The 23,641-nt window shown below is 40.1% G+C and overlaps 1 protein-coding gene across 2 annotated transcripts; it reads left to right on the top strand.

Moving 5' to 3' along the window:
* Positions 1–2,845: 2,845 nt before the first annotated feature.
* LOC113052760 (septin-5-like) lies at positions 2,846–23,401 on the top strand. Of its 2 annotated transcripts, XM_026217191.1 has the most exons (12): positions 2,846–3,120; positions 3,261–3,271; positions 16,827–16,917; positions 17,003–17,089; positions 17,713–17,836; positions 18,244–18,378; positions 19,455–19,572; positions 19,747–19,848; positions 20,033–20,129; positions 21,454–21,589; positions 21,682–21,784; positions 22,778–23,398. In XM_026217191.1, the coding sequence occupies exons 1-12, from the start codon at positions 3,078–3,080 to the stop codon at positions 22,838–22,840; spliced, it is 1,110 nt and encodes a 369-aa protein (XP_026072976.1). In that variant the 5' UTR covers positions 2,846–3,077; the 3' UTR covers positions 22,841–23,398. The 2 variants fall into 2 exon arrangements, with proteins under 2 accessions (XP_026072976.1, XP_026072975.1); XM_026217190.1 differs by lacking the exons at positions 2,846–3,120; positions 3,261–3,271 and adding an exon at positions 15,290–15,543 and having other exon boundaries at positions 22,778–23,401.
* The last annotated feature ends 240 nt before the right edge of the window (positions 23,402–23,641 follow it).

A 23,641-nucleotide genomic window follows, 5' to 3' on the forward strand; every position in this document is an offset into this window, starting at 1 on the left:
GACTCCCAATCGAAGGGTTGTGAGTTCTAGTCTCGGGCCGGACGGAATTGTGGGTGGGGGGAGTGCATGAACAGCTCTCTCTCCACCTTCAATACCATGACTTAGGTGCCCTTGAGCAAGGCATTGAACCCCCAACTGCTCCCCGGGCGCCGCAGCATAAATGGCTGCCCACTGCTCCGGGTGTGTGCTCACAGTGTGTGTGTTCACTGCTCTGTGTGTGTGCATTTCGGATGGGTTAAATGCAGAGCACAAATTCTGAGTATGGGTCACCATACTTGGCTGAATGTCACTTCACTTTCACTTTCACTGGTAAATGAACCCGGTCAAGTTTACAGTTTTATCAAATGCACGGGTTCATAATCGTCATGCATTCACAGACGTGGATTAATATCAGTTTGATGGACTGGTTTATGTAAGTGTGTTTGAAAAAGCATTGTGTTTAGCCCATACAAATCAAAACAGATGCTCTGATCATATTTCTTTGAAATGCGTTTGAAATGCATAGTGTTGATTTGAGCTGCACTGGGCAGCACTTCCCTCTGGTGGACTACAGAAAAACAACCTGAAGTACAATAGAAGGCACATAAAGTGACAATTTGCCTGCATCATGAAAAAACTAAGACCACAATTGGACAATCTAGTGACATCATGTTTGCATTTTGTCAATAATACAATATCTTTTTGAAAAAGGATTCGGTTAATAGAGCGACTCAGCAAATGTATGTAAGTTCATTTTTTTGATTCACAGAAATGCCTTAAAAATGCCTTTAAGAGACAATGCACACATTTTCTCCTTTTTATACTTATTATGTTTTTTTTTTTCTGTAATTTTTATTGCATTAATTTCACTTTATTTACTACTTAACAATTTACTTCTACCGCAGTGATCTTTATAATAGCTGGAGTCTTTATAACTGTATGTTTTAGAAGTTAATCTAAACGGTACAAGGTCTAAGAAATGGACTGAAACGCACCATCACTGCCTGCACATCAATGTCCGAGACCTTTTACAGCATTATAATGAGTTATTTGCTCATTTTTAATGTCTGCTGTAAACACACTGATTTTGTTTTGTTGTATTTGTGGTACAGCCCAGTTATTTTGTCTCGGTTATCTCCTGTTTAGGCCTTTTTTTAAGTCGTTGTGCGGTACAGTATTAATGCTTACTTCCCTGTTTCACATGGTCCTTTTTGTATTTGCTCATGTTGAGAAATAAATAACTTTCTGAATCACTTGTTTTGTACGCTTTAGTTTCCTGCAAGCATTAAGTCTCTGAAATAGTTTGTGGATTTGTGTAAATATCATCCATTTCTGTTTGTACACCATAAATAATATTTTGCTCAACGGTGAAATTTTATTATGCTTTTTTGATAAATCACTTTTGACTTGTTTAATTGATCCTGGAATCAAAGACTGTAAAACTGATTGACATCAAATGTAGCTTTTTTCCAGTTGTCTTTACTTAATGTAAACTTTTGTTAATAAGGCTGCATTTTTAGAACATTTTAAAATTAGGTGAATTTAAAATGTGTGTTTTATTAAAGACTCAAATTAATTGCCATTAAATAAATAAAAATTTTTTTTTTTTACTACATTTTTTATTAAATAATGCGTAATGAACACCAAATAACAGCTTTTTTTATTATTAGATGTGTTTTATTTTTTTATGTAATTTTAGATTTAGAAATTAAAAACATTTTAGATAAATATGATACTTCTTTAAATTCTTTAATAAAAGCCTTTAATATAATTCAAGTACTATAAGTACTATAACACAATAGATTTAATACAGTGTGTGTAGAAAAGAAAGGGACCATCCTTGGATCAGGATGTGGCTCCAAACTGGATGAAAGTGTGGAGGAAACTGGTCAGAGAGGCGACCGAGAGGCTGACAGCAACTCTAAAGCAGCTGCAGGAATGCATGACGAAGAGTGGTCATTGTGTGCATGTGATCATAATATCACAAGTATCAACAAATGTGGTTGCAAGAAAAAAGCCACTCCACTAGAAAGGCCACATGCAGTCAGACTGACTGCACTTTGAACAAATTCACAGTGTAGATTCTGAGACAGATGAATTATTTGGCCTCGACACCAAACATGTCTGGCATAAATCCACTACAGCTCAGCATCCAAATAACAGTGTTCCTGCAGTAAAGCATGGAGGTGGAGATGTCCTGTTATTATCTGCAGCAGCGAATGGAGCATTTGTCAGGATAGAAGGAAAAATGGATGGGGCAAAATATCATCAAATTCTTGAGGAAAATCTGCTGCCCTCTGCCAGAAAGCTGAACTTGAGCAGCTCTGCACAGAAGAGTAGATAATTATTGCAAAGTCTAGATGTACAAAGTTAGTGGAGACAAATCCCGACAGACTAAAGGCTGGAATTAAAGTAAAAGGGAGTTTAATGTAAATACAGACACAAGGGAGAGCCTTTTTCCAACTCACTGATTCTGTTTTGTTTTGTTTTTTTGTTTTTCAGATATATTGCTTTCATCTTTCACTTGGATGTTATAAGTTGCATTGAGTAAATACAGCTGGATATATATATATATATATATATATATATAGAAAAAGAAGAAGAAAGAAAAGTGACGTGAGATTCATGTTATTTTTATTTGTTATTTCTTTCTTCTTCTTTTTCTATATATATATATATATATATATATATATATATGTATGTATGTATGTATGTATGTATGTATATATATATATATATATATGTGTGACCCATACTCAGAATTCATGCTCTGCATTTAACCCATCCAAAGTGCACACACACACAGACACACACACCCGGAGCAGTGGGCAGCCATTTATGCATATTTGTTTACATTACACTTATGTATATTTGTTTGTAATGATTATTGTATCTATTCGAATCTATTTTATCTATTCACAATTAACACGTTTTTATTTACTAAAATAACATTAAGCAGCAGTGTTGCGGTTTCAATGAATGACGTATCGTTGGGCGTGGTTTCGTCTGCGATGGCCCCGCCCCTCTACGCCTGGGGTTCCCAGCGGGGCTGAGCGTGAGACAGACGGAACCCGAGAAGAGCAGAGACGGCCTGAAACATGACAACCAACATCCGATATAAGAGCAGAACGATGAAATCCGGTAATGACACAAACGCTGTAACTGTTTAATCTGTTTGACTGGATGAAATGCTGATGATTTCTCTCTTCCTCCCGCATCCCGCACCTGCTTCCCGCATCCGACCCTCCGCTGCTGATGCTGCTGTCGATGCCCGCATTCAGAGGACAGTGAGGTGAGGAACGACAAACTTCTCCACATTTCGCAGTTAAACTTCAGTTATAGAGCTTCCTCGAATTCGGTTGACAAACCACCATTTCCACACAGATAAACCGCGCGACATAAAATTTCACGACCCTCTGTTTTAAGTCTGACAGGGCGTTTTAAGCATTTTGTGATTGCAAATCATTTTTGTGCGTTCGTGCTCGGTGTTTACGAGGTTTGAAATCGTTTCGGCAGATTGTTATTTCTCATCATCTCAGCCGTCATGGTTATAATGTGCGCTGTCACTCAGTCTAGCCTTGAGGAAATCTGATGAGGTTCTGAGCTCTGGCAGATGATGATAGTGCTGTTTCTCTCTGGAGGTGTTGTCATGGTTACAGGAGTGTGTGAGAGGCAAGAGACCAGCGCAGATGCCTGAAGTGTGAACCCTGAGCTGTGTGTGTGTGTGTGTGTGTGTGTGTGTGTGTGCAAATACATGTCTATAGTATCTGGTGAATATTTGAGTGTTAACTCTTCAAGCAATCAGATGTGTTGGTGGTTTGCACCTAAATGTTGTTTCACACATTCTAGTATCACTCGTAAAATGGTCTGGCAATCATTTTTATTTATGTGTGTTTTGATGCATTTTTCTAGCTAGAAGACTTTAGTTCATTTTACAATCCAGTATATGTGGTATTGTCATATACACATTTGGAAATCAATGTTTCTTGAGCAGCAAATCAGTCTATTAAAAATGATTTCTGAAGATCATGTGACACCGATGATGCTGAGAATACAGCTGTGCATCACAGATATAAATTACAGTTTAAAATATATAAAAAATAGAAAACAGTTGTTTTTAATTGTAACAATATTTCACAATTGTACTGTTTTTACTGTATTTTTTTATCAAATAAATGCAGCCTTAGTGAGCAGAAGACTTATTTAAAAAAACATGCATTGAAAACTTACAGACCTCAAGCTTTTGAGCAACAATGTTTATCTGCTAAAGGTTTTTCATCATTCAGAAGTATAAATGCATGTATGCAAATATAAATGGCTAATTCAGTTTTACAAACAATTACAAAGAAATGGCAATAAACACATTGGAATTAAACAAAACTTTTAAACTTTGTAATAGAAAAACTGAAGTATTTTGTTATAAAACATACTCCAATAATCTTTGTTTTATTTACAACTTTTAAAAAATCTTTTTTTAACACCATAAAATAATCTGCTAAATGATACAGAAATGCTTTAATGCGACATGAACATACAGACTGAAGCTGTTCAGAAGGTTTTTACACATCTTCCAGCACTTGACCCACACACACACACACACACAGACATGTAGTAACTAAAAAGCTCATCATCCTACGCAAAAGCAGAAATGCAACAGTTCACACCCACACACAGACACAAACACACTGGCAGTGTTACAAGCTCTTTCTCTCTCATACATACACACACACTCATTGTCGTGTTCCTTCCTTCTCCCTTTGTCATTTTCTGTTCTCATTCTGTCTCTCTGCATTGAGGCTTAATAACTCAATGGTGTGGAATTCTGGCTGCCATTTCAGACATGTCTTATTTATCTCTGAAAAGGTCGATGCATTGAAATAAGACTGTGTGTGTGTTTGTGTGTGTGTGTTTATCTGTCTGCAGTGTGCTGTCAGCTTAGTGCGCAGCTGCATACAGCATGACTTTTGATCGTGAAGTCAAATAGCCTGTGCAGTTGCTCAAATGCCACAGCAATAAACATCCATCTCAGTATCTACAGTCTGAGAGAGTGTGCTGTAATTGCTCTAGACAGAAATGTTATATTTGGTCGAACTTTCCCTTTACATGTGAGCCTGTTTTGCTTGGGTCAGCATGATTGATTTTTTTCTTTTGGAAAGAAATTATTATTTTTATTCAGCAAGCACACATAAAATTGATCAAAAGTGTCAGTAAAACATTTACAACATATTTCTATTTCGAATAAATGCTGTTCTTTCTATTCATCGTGCATCACAGTTTCCACGAAATATGAAGTGCCACAATGGTTTTCAACATAAAAATGTTTCAAATGAGATTGATTGCTGAAGGATCATGTGACACTGAAGACTGGAGTAACGATGCTGGACTTTCAGCTTTGCATCGCAGGAATAAATTACATCTTAAAATACATTCACAACAGCTATTTTAAATTGTAACAACATTTCACAATTGTATTTTTTAAAAGTATTTTTGGTCAAATAAACACAGCCTTGATGAGCAGAAGAGACTTGTAGCATATATACAATACAGTTTTCTTTAGATATTATTCCTGAATTGTGAAGTGCTGTGACAGGTTGTCAGTTTAAACCCCACCAGAGATGGTCCCTGAGCTCTTAACCTCATGTAACTCCAGAGAAAACTGGCCCTGTAATAAGTGTATTGCAAGTTACTCTGTACTCAGTACAGGTACAGCGAACCATGCAAACACATGCCTGCACTGTTTGTACTGCCATAGAGGCCTGAGGATGTTTAGTGGGCACATTCATTCACTTCTCATCGTCAGACGTCTATCCACCCGTCCATCATCATGACATCATCAGGGTGTCCCCGCCCATGGTCACTCGCTCGGTGTAATGTGAGACACACATGGGGCATTAATGGATGACATCATTGGTCCCACCTCACTGAAAGAAGACCACTGTCTGAGATTATCTGACCAAGATTTGCTGGACGGAGAGATTGTTTTATTTCAGTGTACCTTTCTGGTTAAATAATGGATAGGTACATTTCTGAAAATACAAAGAAAAATTTTCTCGTACACAACAAGGGTTCTGCTTATGCAGTGGCTAAGATATTCTGAATGACTTTTTTTGCTTTGCTATATGATTGCTTGGGTGTTCTGGGTGGTTGTCAGAGTGTTGTTTTGCAGTTGCAGAAGTGTTTTGAGTTTGTGATCAAACTGAGTTACATAAAAGCTGTTTCTTCTATCTCTTTTGACACGTTCAAAGATGTGTTTCTTTAATACACTGATCGTATTAGAGTTCCTCAAACAGTCCTGATTAAACACAATTCAGAAATTGGTCTGTGTCTGGTGAGCAATCATGGATGGCAGCTGGACCTTGAGAGTTTTTTTTTTTATCTTCTGTTAGCTGGGGATCAGGACTATTGTAACACTGAAGGACATCTGTTCTTCTCCATTCAACAGACCCCCTCTAGACCCCCCCTACCCCCCACCAGCACATTCATCATCTAAATGCATGTCCAGACCCCCATAATGGGTCGAATCATGCTTCATACTAAGATTTTTATTAGTGCTGTTTGCTCAGACATCACTATTTCTATTGCTCATGTAAGGGTTAGTGATCTAAATTAACCCCTGAAACTTAAACTCTAACCCTAACAGAATTGCATAGGCAAGCAATTCATTCAGAAAATGTGAAAATCTGGTTTGAAGACGTTCAGTCACATATATTCACAGAATCTTGTCCGGCAGGCTTTGAATGTCATCAGTATGAGCAGATGCATGCAGGGGCGGATCTAGAAAAATATTCATGGGGTGGCGAGAAGGGTGCAGGAATTTTTGAGTCCCGTTAGAAAAAGTGTATACCAATATCGCATGTAACTTTACATTTACGGTCCCTAAATTTGAGACTCGTCCAACATCCAACGTAAAGCCAACTTTATGCGGGTTTTTTTTTTTTTCTCATCGCTGGTTTGCTGATGTACTCTACCCGGGCATAGATGTTCATCCATCAGTTCTGAAGATTCAGCCGCAAACATGAGGTGCGAGCGGTCGCGATCGCGGATAGGAGAAGGGAGGAAGTTTTTTTTTTTTTTTTTTTTTTGGAGCAACTGGGATGGTGCCCATAGACATTAGATGGTGTGCCCTCTGGGAGTTGGTGCTCTACGCAGACTGCCTACCATCTCGGTTACGTATGTAACCTTGGTTCCCTGAATAGGGAACGAGATGCTGCGGTGACGTCACCACGTATGGGAACACCTCCGGTGTGACGAATGTCTGAAGCCCTATACCATCCCGCCAATCCTATTGGCCAAATGGCGCATAGCACCACCCTACGCATGCGCACGCATGATATACCTGGGTGCAGCGCGCCATTTCGCTCAGATTTCATGACTGAAGATGAAGAAGTTATCAAGGTACGGAACGGCCAGAACCGCAGCATCTCGTTCCCTATTCAGGGAACCAAGGTTACATACGTAACCGAGATGTTCCCTATCATAGGTCACTTCGATGCTGCGGTGACGTCACCACGTATGGGAACGATATACCAAAACGCCTGACGTACCTGATAACTGAGATCCGAGGAAGCATCTGCTCAAGCGGAGAGAACCCGGGAGCCAGGAGCCATCCTCACATCCAGACTGTAGGACTTGATAAAAGTGCTCGGTGAGGACCATCCTGCCGCAGCACAGATATCATCCATAGAAGATCCACTGAGAAAAGCTTGAGAAGAAGCCACAGCTCAAGTGGAATGAGCCTTAATTCCTAAGGGCGAAGCGAGTCCGCGCGCCTCATAGGCCAAAGAAATTGCCTCCACCAGCCAATGGGACATGCGCTGTTTTGGAACCGCATGGCCCTTACTTTTATGTCCAAGACAGACAACAGCTGGTCAGATTCACGCCAAGGGGCTGTACGATCCACATAAGTCTTTAAAGCTCTCACAGGGCAAAGACTTAGATCTCCTGACCCAGCCTCAGCAGGTGAAAAAGCTTCCAGGAACACTTGCTGAAAGCGAAAGAGGTTAGATGCGACCTAGGAACATAGTTAGGCCTGGGCCGCAGCAGCACCTTCACAGAGCCCGGTGCAAAATCCATGCATGAGGGTGAAACAGAAAGAGCCTGTAAATCCCCAACTCTCTTGAGGGAGGATAAAGCCATGAGAAGAAGTGTCTTCAGTGTCAAGAATTTATCCGATACGGTCTCCAAGGGCTCAAACGGATGCCCTGATAAACCTAGCAACACAATGGATAAACCCCATGAAGGAACTCGCACAGGGCGGAAAGGCCTCAGCCGTCGCGCACGCTGTACGAAACGAGAAACTAGTGGATGACGCCTCATAGAGGCACCGCCTATGTATTCGTGGTAAGCTGAAATGGCTGCCACGTAAACCTAAAAGTGGCTGGTGTTATGCCATTCGAAAAACAATCCTGGAGGAACTCCAGCACTGAAGCCACTGGGCAGTAAACTGGATCCACATTACGATTGCCACACTAGGCTGTAATCAGTCTCCACTTGAAAGCATATAAGCGTCTCGTAGAAGCTGCTCTAGAATTCAATATAGTCTCAGTGGTTTCAACAGAAAGACTGGGACATACTAATGCACTCCGCTCAGTGGCCACGCCCACAGTTTCCACAGATCCGGCCTCGGGTGCCAAATCAGCCCCTGTGCTTGTGATAATAAATCCTGTCTGAGGGGAATCTCCAAGGAGAGCCCGCTAGCAGACTGATCAGATCCGCAAACCACGGCTGCGTGTGCCATCGCGGAGCCACCAGCAGCAGCTGATCCACTCTGTCCCACCGTATTCTGCATAATACCGCTGGGATCAAACGAATCGGAGGAAAAGCATACAGACTGGTCGTGGGCCAGCTGTGAGCTAATGCATCCACGCCCAGGGGCGATGGGGGCATAGGGAGAACCATAGCGGGCAATGCGTAGTCATGTTTGACGCGAATAAATCCACTTTCGCTTGCTGAATATCCGCCATAAAAGATTCACCGTCTAGAGGTGTAATCTCCATTCTCCCTGTTCCAGAGCCCGTCTGGATAGCATATCTGCTCCGAAGTTCAAACGTCCGGGGACATGAACAACTCGGATCGACAGAAATTTTCTCTGAGACCAGAGAAGAACATGTCTCGCCAGCCTGCACAGGGGGCGAGAGCGTAATCCTTCCTAATGATTCAGGTATGAGACAAACGCTGTGTTGTCTGATCTGAGCAGCACAAGACGGCCGATCAGCAGATTCGCGAATTACTGGAGAGCCAGAAAACTGCCAGTAATTCCAACCGGTTTATATACCAACTGCGTTGTGCAGCTGTCCACACTCCATGGGCTGGTAGCCCTTGACAAACAGCTCCCAAACCGGTCAAAGACGCATCCGTCGTGACGGTCTCTGGGAAAGCTCAAATCCCCAGCCGAACCCCGGTAGGAGAAACTCGGTTGGCATCCATAGCTTTAATGACATCACACAACTCCGTGTCACCGAAATCGTCGGATGCGGAAGACAACGGGGTGGAATATTTCGTCTTTCCGCCCACTTTTCCACTGAAAAGGGCGCATGTGAAGTAACCCCAGACAAATTACGGGGAATGCCGCTGCCAATCGTCCAAGTGGTTAACAGACGGACGCCCTGGAGCCGCAACGGGGCCAGAGCTACATCCATGCATTGAGAAGTACGGGGTCTACGACTTCTATAGCCCCTTTGCTCAGCAGAGTTGACATCTCCTGTCACAACACTGCTATTACCATCAGTCTACCACCGTGGAAAGAATTCAGCGGAAAGAGGCGGGCCTCTAAAAAACGAATTGGTGTATCCGTGACAATTGTGCGTAACACCCATTGAGAAATGCCGGGCAAGCGTTCCACGCGACCCAAAACGATACTAGCAGTCTCAAATTTCCGCTTTCTGCAACGCTGTCATACACATAATGTCCGTGCACGGAAAAGCCTGCGGCATTCGTGCACAGGGGAAGTGTATGCATAAGAGCTATTGCGTCCCGTTGTGTATATTCCTGAACGTGTCCACGGCAGGAATTAGACCAACGAATTGAACATCAGGCTCTGCCGCTAACTAAACGGCGGCTGTGCGAGTCGTCATAAACGGGTCGTCTGTGTAAGACCCTTGAATCGCCCCTCAAGATCTGAAAGCTGGATTGCGCAGTGTCTGAGGGATTATTATTTATTATTTACGCCTGGCGTTACAGCCCGATCCAATGCTGCTCGAAGCGCTGTTTGCTGCGAGACAGTCAATGTGAGAGCGTAGGGACTGCAGTGAGAGTGTTGGATGCGCATTAGCGGTCCAACAGCACTCTCTAGTGGAGGGCACAGTCCCTGGCGAACATGAAGTAAAGCGCATGCGTAAACTCGCTGCGTTTCGTTGTGTATAATCCTGAAGCGTATCCACGGCAGGATTAAATTCACCAAGATAAAAATCGGGCCACGTCGCCATTGCGAGAACGTGGCGGCTGTATGAGCAGTCATAAACTGGCCATCTCTGCCAGCCTTTTGTGCCGTCCCTCAAACTCTGAAGGCTGGATTGTGCAGAGTGTCTGAGGGGGCGCTCAAATGATAGCTCAATCCAATGATGCTCGAGGTGGCTTTGCTGCGAGACAGTCAATGTTAGAGCGTGGGGACTGCAGTGAGAGGGTTGGATGTGCATTAGCAGTCCAACAGCACTCTCTAGTGGAGGGCACAGACCCTGGCAAACATAGAAGGAAAGCGCAAGCGTCAAACTCGCCGCGTTTCGTTGTGTATAATCCTGAAGCGTGTTCACGGCAGGATTTAATCCAACAAGATAACATTAGGCCACGCCGCTGGCGAGAACGCGGCAGCTGTGTGAGCCGTCATAACTGGCCATATTCGCCAGTCTCTCGTGGCGTCCCTCAGACTCTGAAGGCTGGATTGTGCAGAGTGTCTGAGGGGGCGCTCAAATGATAGCTCAATCCAATGATGCTCGAGGTGCCTTTGCTGCGAGACAGTCAATGTTAGAGCGTGGGGACTGCAGTGAAAGGGTTGGATGTGCATTAGCAGTCCAACAGCACTCTCTAGTGGAGGGCACAGACCCTGGCAAACATGAAGTAAAGCGCATGCGTCAAACTCGCTGCGTTTCGTTGTATATAATCCTGAAGCGTGTTCACGGCAGGATTTAATCCAACAAGAAAACATTAGGCCATGCCGCTAGCGCGAACGCGGCAGCCGTGTGAGCCGTCATAAACTGGCCATATTTGCCAGCCTCTTGTGGCGTCCCTCAGACTCTGAAGGCTGAATAGTGCAGAGTGTCTGAGGGGGCGCTCAAATAACAGCTCAGTTCAGTGACGCTCGAAGTGCTTGTGCTGCGAGACAGTCAATGTTAGAGCGTGGGGACTGCAGTGAGAGGGTTGGATGTGCATTAGCAGTCCAACAGCACTCTTCAGTGGAGGGCACAGACCCCAGCAAACATAGAAGGAAATGCATGCGTCAAACTCGCTGTGTTTCGTTGTGTATAATCCTGAAGCGTGTCCACGGCAGGATTTAATCCAACAAGATAAACATAGGGCCACGCCGCTAGCGAGAACGCGGCAGCTGTGTGAGCCGTCATAAACTGGCCAAATTCGCCAGTCTCTATGCCGTTCCTCAAACTCTGAAGACTGAATTGTGCAGTGTCTGAGGGGCGCTCAAATAACAGCTCAGTTCAGTGACGCTCGAAGTGCTTGTGCTGCGAAACGGTCAATGTTAGAGTGTGGGGAAAGAACGAGAGGCTTCTCGTAAAGAACCGTAATAAGAGAATAAAATTTGCCGAAATAGACACGACTCGATACGTCTAGACGAGACTAGGTCGCGGCGGAGTTTGGCGCGATCCGTTCGGCTAGAGAGGTAGTCAAACGGTATCGCTATATAATAGCAGTCCGCCATGTAGCACACTGAGGAAGGGGAAGCGCGTTTCTCCTGTCCGCTCGGAGGGAGAGAACCGCTTATGCAGGTCAGAGCCTACTCTGAGTAGAAGCTGCGGTTAGACAACATAGTATAAAGCAAAACTGCTCTGATCAACGCGCTCGAGTAGGGGAGAGCGAGCAAGTGGAAAACTCCAGTGCATCACTGTACTCATAGTCAAGCCGCACATATCGCCCCTAACCAACACCTCGTGCGGGGCCTCGGCGACCGCAGAAGCGAACGGTGGGGGTTAGACGCGAGGCGACTGAAGAAATAGACTCCAGAGCGCGGATACTTTTCTTATTTTACCATAGCCGTAGGCTATCACAGAGAGAACATGAGAGAGGCTGCAAACGAATCTCTCATGAGTGCCTCCCTGTGATAAACCCAATACGGCTCTTACCTTTCGTTGACTCATCGCGTCCGCGAAAGAGGAGTTAACACTGCTCGAAGAAAATCGCTGGAGAACGCGAGATGATAGGGCACAGAAGATTCGCTATTCCTGAAGGAATGAAATCTGAGCGAAATGGCGCGCTGCACCCAGGTATATCATGCGTGCGCATGCGTAGGGTGGTGCTATGCGCCATTTGGCCAATAGGATTGGCGGGATGGTATAGGGCTTCAGACATTCGTCACACCGGAGGTGTTCCCATACGTGGTGACGTCACCGCAGCATCGAAGTGACCTATGATAGGGAATCTGCGTTTAGGCAGCGACGGTACTGAACACCAGGGGCGGCGTTAGGGGTGGGCTAAGGGGACTGGCCCCGAATGTTTTCAGTAAAGCCCCAAATGTTTTTATTACCACCATGCCATCAATGGGTTTTCATGCCCAATAAAGTAATTTATATTAGAATTTAAATAAATAAATATCGTTCGACTCTTACGCCCACAGTGTCTGTAAATTTACCCAAGTATAGGTCTGAGTCTAGTGCTTCTGACTGACATGTAAACTGGCCAACCTCGATGAGCGTCTGTAAGATCCAGCCAATGAAATGAGATCTTTTGGAGGCAGGCGGTTTGTTGGCATGTAGTATTTTACTAGATCATTTTATTTGAAAATTAAAATGGATATTTCAAAATTCTTCTTCTTCTTCTTAAAAAAAAAAAAAAAAAAAAAAAAAAGGAAGTAAACCCCCCTCCCAGCCAAAACACTTGAACGCCAAGATACAACAGCTTCAGGTATCTGTAACTTTTAATCATAGTATTATATTTCTTTTTCGGTTTTAAATTGTGTCTGATTTAACGTTACATTTTGAACATCTAACAGTTAAGGGTTGCGCAGCAAAGTCTTTAGGACACACACAGACACAGACTGATTTGTTTAGTTTTTGAATATACTTGATAGCCTACTGTTAAAAGGCACATCATTAAATAAAAAAAATACGAGTTCACATTTCACACCTAAACAATCGTGGAAAACGTAATTATAACTAGCTACTAAATTAGTTAAAAATGCCTTTCCATATACTGCTATGATTCGTGAACCCCAAACTGATTCAAATGATTCGCGATCCTCAAATGATTCACGATCCCGCTACGAACTCCCGAACTGACTCAAATGATTCGCGATCCCGCTCCAACTCCCAAACTGCTTCAAATGATTTGCGATCCCCACTGTAACGTTAGTTATTTATCATCTTAAAGTCTGTGCTTTCATTAAAGCTTCATTTATTGATAGATAATCGATTTTTACCCAACTTTTCCTCCTGAGTCTCAGGCCGGTGACACACTGGCTGAGTGTCGTGAGCGTGGCGGTTCTGCTGCTGTGTTTTTATACAGTCTATGGTCTTTACACACCAGAATCGTGCGCTGCTGCTGCTGTAGTAGGTGAAATAGAAGGAGGCCGCCGACAGACCAGGGTCTTGTCTGCATGACAACAAAATCTATACTTCATTTTGAGCATAAATATAAAGCCTACTGAAGGACACCGTCAACAGTATTGACAGCAAAATAGACTATGTTTGACGGGTGTAATACTTGAAAATCGAAAATTATTAATTTATTTTTTAAATTACATTTATATCTGAATATATGTCAGAGTTCGTTGCGGGTTCGCGAATAATTTGAGTCAGTTAGGGAGTTCGGAGCGGGATCGCGAATCATTTGAGTCAGTTCGTGGATCGCGAATCATTTGAATCATTTCGGGAGTTCGTAGCGGAATCGAGAATCATTTGAGTAAGTTATGGGGATCGCGAATCATTTGAGTCAGTTCGGGAGTTCGGAGCTTTCTTTTACTGTCTATGGTTCGGAGCGGGATCGCGAATCATTTGAGTCAGTTTGGGGATCGCGAATCATTTGAGTCAGTTCGGGAGTTCGGAGCGGGATCACGAATCATGAAAGATTGGCGCTCGTAAATTTTCAAATTGGCCATAACCTTTAATTCGTTGCTGCCAACTGGGGTGGCAAGGCTTTCTTATAGGGTGGCATTTGCGCAATACAACAATTACACAATAGGCGGGAATTTTATGAAACATTAAGTAATTCGGCTTTTAATGCATTTAAGCTTACATCCATTAATTTTTGTGGTTCGTTACAGTCTGATTATCTCTTAATATCAGTTGATTCCTTTTTTATGCTATATAAGTGAGTCACTGAATTGTGTCATTACCTGTGATATCAGGAGTCAGGATGAAACAATTACATTATGAATCTGTGTATATGTGAATGATTTTACTGATGCTGTGCATGGAGAGAAAATCCTCGAGTGTTTGTCTTTCATTAAACTAGCGCCCCCTGGTGGAATGTTTCAATATATGTATGTTCAGAGTCTGAAATATTTTTTTCTTCTTTTTTTTAAGCACATGATTCTTCAGATATCATTTTAATATGCTGATTTTCTGCTAAAAAATATTTCTAAATAGTATTAAAGTTGAAAACAGTTCTGCTACTTCACTTTTTTCTTTCAGGATTTTTTGATTAATTGAAAGCTCAGTAGAAATATTTGTAACATTATAGATGTCTTACTGTTACTTTTGATGAATTTATTCCATCCATGCTAAATAAAATTATTCATTTAATTTAAAAAAATCTTACTGATCCCATGCATCATCACAGCATTTGCAGATAATGCTCTTGTAAAGGTCAGGCTGCTGTGCTGAAGTCTGTAGAAAAGCTGGGCCAGTCTGACAAGGTCTGTTGGGAAGGGTGTGGCTGCCGTCTTACTGAATGTTGCTCCCTAAAAATACACACACACAGAAATCCCTGCACCTCAGAGCCATCTGTGGAAAAAAGTGGGGGAGGAATGAATGACTAAATGAATGAGTGTTTTTATTTCTGACAGTTTTTATTCCTGTTTTCAGTTGCCCCACCCCCTCCCTGTCTAAAATTGCTTCCATGCTTCTTTTTTTTTCTTTACGTCTTTACGTTTCTCTCTCTCTCTCTCTCTCTCTCTCTCTCTCTCTTTCAGCCATTACCTTCTTTTGTCAGTCTTTCATTCAGTCATGTGGGGATTCCTCTTTGCGCTGAGATGTGCTGTGGGCCAGAGACAGACAGAAAACAGGGAGAAGGAAACCAGAGAGAGTTTATAGAGACAGAGAGTGATAGACTGAGGGTAACGAAGGTATAAAGAGGGACGGCACACATTTCTGAGACGTCTCGTTTAGGATGGACACCATGATGCTACAGGAGAAACTGGTGGAGAAACTTCTGTGTCCCCGAACCAGAACCACACGACAGAAGGTTCGCTGTTTATGTCTTGTAATATATATATCTATAGCAACTGCTTAGCAACACCCTTGCAGCCTCATAGCAACATGATTAAATCATTCAGTATACATTAGCAACCACATGAAGCCTTTAAATAATATATATTATGAAAGTATTTTTAATGCATTATTGATGTCTTGCACTGCACCATTTAATGCATTGCATGATCTCATTGTAATTGTAACCATGATTATGTGTAATAATTAAATTTGTACACCTTTAGAATATTATGCATGGTGCGTGGAAGGCTGTTTCCACCACAGAATAAAAAATAAATAAATAAAGGTAATTTTTTATATCACAATTTTTTTTCTTACTATTTGGAGCATTTTTTTTTAAATTGCGAGATATAATCTCAAAATTGTGAGATATAAACACAGAATTGCAAAATGTAAACAGAATTGTGTGATGTATACTCTAGATTTTAGAGGCAATTTCTTTTTTTATTTATTTTTTCTTCTGCATGATAAAGCAATTGAAACAAGGAATCTGAAAATATTCTAATGCATTTTTACTTACTAAAATAAACTAAATAAACTTAATAAACTAAAATGCACTGTAATATTTTTTATATTTGATTAATAAAACCATATAATGCATTACAATGTGCATTATACTGTAAATACCTTTATAATGCATTGCTCATAAAGGTTACAAGTGTTACCGCTTTTTCTTCATAAAATGTAAAAATCCAGTTGAGCACACATGCATCTGTATTCCTCCTCTCTCACACAGACTGTACTTGTGGGTTGAGATAAGGCAGGGTTTCTCTTTTCTAGGATGATGGACAGGGGAAACACACATGACGGGTTGTGAGATGCTCTGGCAGTCAGATGAGTTGAGTTTGGCCCAAGTTTGAGTGTGATAAAAAGGCCTTTTCAGCTCATGTAAATATGGCTTCTGTCTGTGTGTCTGTGGTCAGTCAGTTTGGCCTGCACACTGAGCTGGTTCTGCTGTCTGGTTTAATGGTGATGTTGCTTCCCGTCAGTAATTTCTGTGTTCTCTGTGTCAGTTTGAGCGGTTATGACTGCTGAGCGGTTTCCGGCACAGTTGGTAGATCTGCAGGAGGCTCAACACTACTGAGCTTTTTATTCTGTGCTATTTTTGCGCCAGTCTGACCATTCACAGAAGTTTGGTCTTAAAGGGACAGTGCACCCAATAATCCTTCAAAACATATATAACTTACTGTCTTTCTTTCATATAATGCAAAATAATAAATGATACAGAATGTAAATGGTTTGATTTGTGTCTTTCAGGACAAACAGTATGTTGGCTTTGCTACACTTCCTAATCAGGTCCACAGGAAGTCAGTGAAGAAGGGCTTTGACTTCACTCTGATGGTGGCAGGTACGGATGAGATCCCAATCAATAACATGTGACGCTGACTTCATGTCCATCTTTGTCAAGAACAATTTCACTGTATGTGTTTTAGGTGAATCTGGATTGGGAAAGTCTACTATAGTTAACAGCCTCTTCCTCACAGATCTCTATAAGGACAGAAAATTGCTAAATGCAGAAGGTAAGAATTGTCTTAAAGGAACAGTACACCAAAAATTTTATTTTTATTTTATATGAATATAGGATATACTGCTACTTGTTTTTTTTTTCTTAAAGAAAATAATTATTTTATTCAGCAAGAATTCATTAAATTGATCAAAGGTTAGAGTAAAACCATTTCTAACGTTACTAAATATTTCTATATCAAATAAATTCTATTCATCAAAGAATCATTAAAAAAACTAAAATGTATCATTGCATCTACAAAAATATGAAGTGGCACAACTGTATTCAACATTAATAATAATCATAAATGTATATTGAGCAGCAAATCATCATATTAGATGATTTGTTAAGATCATGTGACACTGAAGACCGGAGTAAAGATGCTGAAAATACAGTTTTGATCACAGCAATAAATTACATTTTAAGATATATTCAAATAGAAAACAGTTATTATAAATTGTCATAATATTTCACAATATTATGAGTTGATGAGAAGAAGAGACAAAACAACAACAACAAAACATTCAAATGTCTTACCAACCCAAAGCTTTCTACCAGTAGTGTAGCATACACATTAGTTTACATCTCTTCAACAGGTTTGTTAGTTTGAATGCTATATTGTGCGTTTTTCTGTAACAGAGCGTATTAATCAGACGGTTGAGATCACCAAACACACGGTCGACATCGAGGAGAAAGGAGTCAAACTCAAACTCACCATTGTGGACACACCGGGGTTTGGAGACGCGGTCAATAACAACGAATGGTGAGAACTCAGCTGCTCCTAGCATCCCATGAGCACAATTAGGAAACAGATGCTTACGGTCGTAGATGCTGAATGCTCAATACAGCATTTTATGAAAGCAGAAAGCCCTTTAGTCATATCTGTATTCATAATATAGTAGAGTGGTTTCCCAGACTGGGGTTTCATGAGTTGATGCAAATCTAATAAATAAATAAATCATAAAAAAAAAAAAAAAAACATTGCCTGAATGACATGTGACCATTATTAATCAATAAGACAGTTGTGCACGAGCAAATGTGTTAAGTTCTCAGGTTGACTATAGTAATTATTTTTAAGACAAAGTAGATTAGCTGACAAAAAAAAGCCTTAGTGTGTTATTATGCATGATTCTGTTACTCTGAAGAGTGTGTGTTTGTGTGTGTTTGCAGTTGGAAGCCCATCACAGACTACATTGACCAGCAGTTTGAGCAGTACTTCAGAGACGAGAGTGGACTGAACAGAAAGAACATATTAGACAACAGAGTGCACTGCTGTCTGTACTTCATTCCACCGTTTGGACACGGGTATGAAGGGTTAACAGGTCTATCTTGCATAGGTCAGGTTCATATGCATCATCTTCATATTTGCATAATCAGCCTCAGGCCATCCAAATGTTGATGAGTTTGTTTCTTCATCAGATTTGGAGAAATGTAGCATTACATCACTTACTCAGTCACCAATGGATGCTCTGCGGTGAATGGGTGCCGTCAGAATAAAGGTCACAATAATCCACACATGTAATCCACAGCACTCCAGTCCATCAATTAACATCTTGTGAAGAAAAGCTGCATGTTGGTAAGAATCAGATCCATGTTTTTAACTTCAAACTGTTGCTGCTAGTTGTTTCCGAATCCATGATCCATAATATTGGTCTATCAAGTTAAAAGTTGGTCTTGTCTGATTCAGGAGTGAAATCTGCACAGATCAAGCACAGTTTAGAAGCCAGAAAACTCATATGTAAATGGATTTTGATGTGAGAGAACAGCAGAGGATTGACTTTTTCACTGGAGGAAGTGTTATTATTGATTATGGGTTCATGTCATAAATGGCAAGAAGCAAGGGTTTGAAGTAAAAAAAAGTCTTAATGACGGATTTGTTAATAAAAACACGCAGAATTTCACTTCTCCAGATGTTAACTGATGGACTGGAGGGCTGTGGATTATTGTGATGTTTTTATCAACTGTTTGGACTCTCAATCTGACGGCACCCATTCACTGCAGAGCACTCATTGGTGACTGAGCAAGGTGATGTAATGCTACATTTCTCCAAATCTGATGAAGAAACTCATCTACATCTTGGATGACCTGAGGATGTGTACATTTTCAGCAGATTTATTCCTTTAGAAAACCAGACACTGACTCTCAGCTGTGAATTCATGACTTCATATAATTCTCTAGTATGAATGTGTTAAAAGTAAATATATTTGACTTTCTCATCCTGGACGAATACTTTGTCTTCCTAATAAAAATTATACAGTTTTCATAAATACAAAAGAAGTCGATAGAAATGGAATGTAGAGATGGTTGGTGGTGAAAGGTCCATGATCTTCATATGAATATCATAAGCATCAGATGTTCAGACTGAAATTTCTTCTGTGCAGATTGCGGCCGGTAGATGTGGAGTTCATGAAAGCGCTGCATGAGAAAGTGAACATCATTCCTCTGATCTCTAAAGCAGACTGTCTCACTCCTAGTGAGGTTAAAAAGCTCAAGGGAAGGGTGAGTGGACACTATCTGATCGCATATCAACAGTTAATCTGATTCTTTTATAAAAGTGGTGCTCTTTATTGTATACCAGGCCAAATGCATCCGATTCAAGCCGGTGGTTTGCTGCTCTTTTGCAGGCTGTGCAGCATGATTGTCTTGTTAAAGCTTGGGTCTGTTTTCCTGCAGGTGCGAGATGAAATCGAACACTTCGGGATTAAAGTTTATCAGTTCCCTGAGTGTGACTCTGATGAAGAGGAGGAGTTCAAACAGATGGACAAAGAGCTGAAGGTTGAACTCTTCTAAATATCCCAATGAATTTGAATGAATATAACTTTTTGGAGGAGCTGGATGAGTGAAGCTGATAAACTGTTGTTATGGTGCAGATGTGTTACTGTTCATAAATATGATGAGGAGGCGGTGTGTATATTGAATACTGAATGATTTATGTGTCTTATGTGTGTGTGTACTGTAGGAGTGCACTCCGTTCGCGGTCATTGGCAGTAATACAGTGGTGGAGGCCAGAGGTCAGAGAGTCAGAGGTCGTCTCTACCCCTGGGGCATCGTGGAAGGTCAGTATCCTCAAGCCAGAAGCGCTCTAAACAGACATTAACACTTGGCAAATGGATTTATGCATTTACGTTACATTACATTTATACATTTAGCAGACGCTTTTATCCAAAGCGACTTACAGATGAAGACAGTGGAAGCAATCAAAAACAACAACAAAAAGCAATGATATATAAGTGCTATAACAAGTCTCAGTTAAGTTAACACAGTACACGTAGCATGGGATTTTAAATCATATAATAAATAAAAAGAAAACAGATAGAATAAAAAGAAATAATAAAAAAATAATAGAGCAAGCTAGTTAGAGGTCTTTGCACATACACACACACATTTATGCATACTTTTAGTATGTTGAAATTACTACAGAAAGTCAAAGGTGTCATGATGATAAGGCTGGGTGATAAACAATATCATGCATGGACATTTTCACTCTGATAGTTCATTTCACAAGCTTTTCACTGGTACACTGTTTCAGTATTATGATGTAGTTTGTCCCTATACTAACACACTAGACATTATTAGCGTAATACCACTACAAACTCAGAAGAATGCACTTAATCATCATTAACACAGTGCATACAGTACTTGATCAAATGTAGTATATAGTAGTTCAGCTCAAAGAACAGCATAATGTTAGCAGGTCAGCTACTCACTGATTCAAAGATCAAGTCTAAATGAGCCAAGAACCTGCTCAATGAATGCAAGTGGGACTGATTAAGTAAAAAAAAAAAAAAAAAGTGAGTTACTAATATCACATTTTAATATTGATTATTGTAAATGAAAATAATTTTTAAGCCATGACTGTCAGGAATTTGTCAACTAAATCTGCGAGCTGTAATTTGAAAACTAGTATATTTGCATACCATTCCTATTAAAATGTTAACACATGTTATCTGTACATTTTGTTTTTATACAATTTGTTATCTATGTATTTGCTATTTTTTTAAATGCTATACTATTTCCCTTTTTAGTAGACTTGAATAATCAATATCTTAAACTGAAATATTAGTATTGGTATTAACTTAAAATGTTGATAGTGTACAAAAAAAATTCAAAAGTTGCTTATTTGCAAATCAATGCATATTAAATGTGTGCACTAATCTTTTATGTTAGTGCTGACTATGACTAGTCTGTCGAGTGCTGGCTAGAATAAATAATTAACATGGTTTAACGATCATATTTGTACTTTTAATTCTTAAGTATATACTTTTGTACTTTTACTCAAGATTTGTGTACTTCATCCACCGCAGTGTAAATGTAGAGGAAAAGCTGTTTGTGTGTTAGTGACAGTGAACTCTATTGCATTTCTATGTGTGTGTTGTTCAGTGGAGAATCAGTCTCACTGTGACTTTGTGAAACTGAGGAACATGCTGATTCGCTCTCACATGCACGACCTGAAGGACGTGACGTGTGACGTGCACTATGAAAACTACAGAGCCAACTGCATCCAGGAGATGACCAGGTGTGGGACACGCACAGAGTGATTAACGCTTGTTTATTGAACTGTCCTGCATAGATGTGCATAAAATGCATGTTTGTGTTTGTGTGTTTCAGTAAACTTGCGCAGGATAACCGTACAGACAGTCCACTACCCATCCTGCCTCTGCCAACACCAGACGTGGAGACAGAGAAACTCATCAAGATGAAGGATGAAGAGGTACAGAACAATCATCACTGATATTAAACCAGCACTGAGAAATGTGCTGCAGTTATTACGACACTGGTGTTATTGAGATACTATTATAGCTTTTCTTCATAGTTTGAATTAGTGTTTATTTTGATATTTTCTGTTTTCTATTTAAATTTGTTCAACTTTTAGTGGTTGTTTGTTCTTGTAATTTTTTTAATATATATATATATATAATTTTTGCTTCATATACACAAGCATTTTATTGGAAAGAAGACATGCTGCTACGTCAAATTTAGATGAAATTACTAAACTGTTAAAACATGTGTGGTTAGAAAAATATAAAAACAATACTGTGAACATTGTGAAATATTATTGCAATTTACTTTATTTTCTGTCAGTGTTAAAATTTAATTTATTCAGCTGTTTTTTCAGCATCATTCCTCCAGTCTTCAGTGTCACATGATCTTTCAGAAATTATTATAATATACTAATTTGCTGCTCAAGAAACATTTCTGGTTATTATCAATGTTGAAAACAGTTGTCCTGCTTTATACAGTATTTTTGTGGAAACTATGACACATTTTATTTTTCAGGATTCTTTGATGAATAGAAAGTTTAAAAAAAATAGAATATTTTTTGTAATGGAATCTTTTGGAACATTTTAAATGGCTTTAATATCACATTTGATCAGTTTATAAAAATTCTTGCTGACTAAAACTATTCATTTCTTTAAAAATAAAAAAGAATATATACAGTATACAGTATATATAATATTTGACCCCAAACTTTGGAACAGTAGTATATTTTATGTAAAATCTTGCTATAAAACTATAACGTACAGTAGAAAAGACAGACAACTTGAATAGAAAAATGATTTATTTTAGCCAGAGAAAATGAGATATTGGGATAATAAAAAAGCATGCTGATATTGTTATTGTTCATTTCAGTTTTTTCACCAATGTAAACTACAGGAAAGTTTCAATGACATGTTCCTGACTGTGTGTTGTTTTGTCTGTGCAGCTGAAGAGAATGCAGGAGATGCTGGAAAAGATGCAACAACAGATGCATGAGAAAGACCAGTGATGCTGACACACACACACACACACACACACACACACACACTACAGCCCTCACAGCAGCCCTCAGATGTGAATGCATTTAAATGATACTGTACAAATGTCATATTTACAAGCATGACCCTCAGATCCACTCTGTCCATCTGCTCTGTGCTTCTGTCTGCTTGCATCAAATACAGTGTGTCATGTCATGAACGGACATAAACCAGTCTGACTTCAATTCACTTCTGAAGGTATCTCATTTATATTGACTTTTTGTGTGTGAGTTGTTTTCTGAAACATGCATGCATGCAGGGGTTCATGCATGCATGTGTGTGTGTGTGTGTGTGTGTGTGTTCGGAGAGACAGTGACGTCCCTTTGCTATGAATTTGTTGGGTTTGATTTTTTTATAGTGCTTGAACTCAGTGAATGTGAACATAGAGTACGACTCCAATAACTGTTACCAAAAAACAAACTTACAGATGGCTGGATTTTGCTTGTTTTATAACAATAATAATCAGAATAAATCCTTGTGTTATTATGAATGTTAATGGCCTTCGATAATTTAATAATTTATATTATAATGTCAATTGTTTATGTAAATCTCGAAGTAAAGCTTGCTAATAAATTTGAATAGTTTAACATTTGCTGTTGTGTGTTTACTAGTTTCATATCCATATGACTAATGTCAGAATATATATAATTTATAAAAATATTTTAAATGTAACACCACCTTGCATCATATTTGCTGAATGAAATCGAACACTTGTTTCTTACTAGTTTTGAGGTGCTGATTCCAAAAATAGTGGCTGTTCTGCTCGAGTATGT

This window comes from Carassius auratus, chromosome 33 (genome assembly GCF_003368295.1).
Source record: "Carassius auratus strain Wakin chromosome 33, ASM336829v1, whole genome shotgun sequence".
Lineage (NCBI taxonomy): Eukaryota > Metazoa > Chordata > Actinopteri > Cypriniformes > Cyprinidae > Carassius > Carassius auratus.

What these genes read in the sequence shown, in the direction of transcription:
- LOC113052760 (XM_026217190.1), top strand. Translation starts at nt 15,469, where the DNA reads ATGGACACCATGATGCTACAGGAGAAACTGGTGGAGAAACTTCTGTGT. An exon ending in ATTCCACCGTTTGGACACGG is followed by an intron (nt 18,379 to 19,454) that starts GTATGAAGGGTT and finishes TCTTCTGTGCAG; the next exon opens with ATTGCGGCCGGTAGATGTGG. An exon ending in TTAAAAAGCTCAAGGGAAGG is followed by an intron (nt 19,573 to 19,746) that starts GTGAGTGGACAC and finishes GTTTTCCTGCAG; the next exon opens with GTGCGAGATGAAATCGAACA.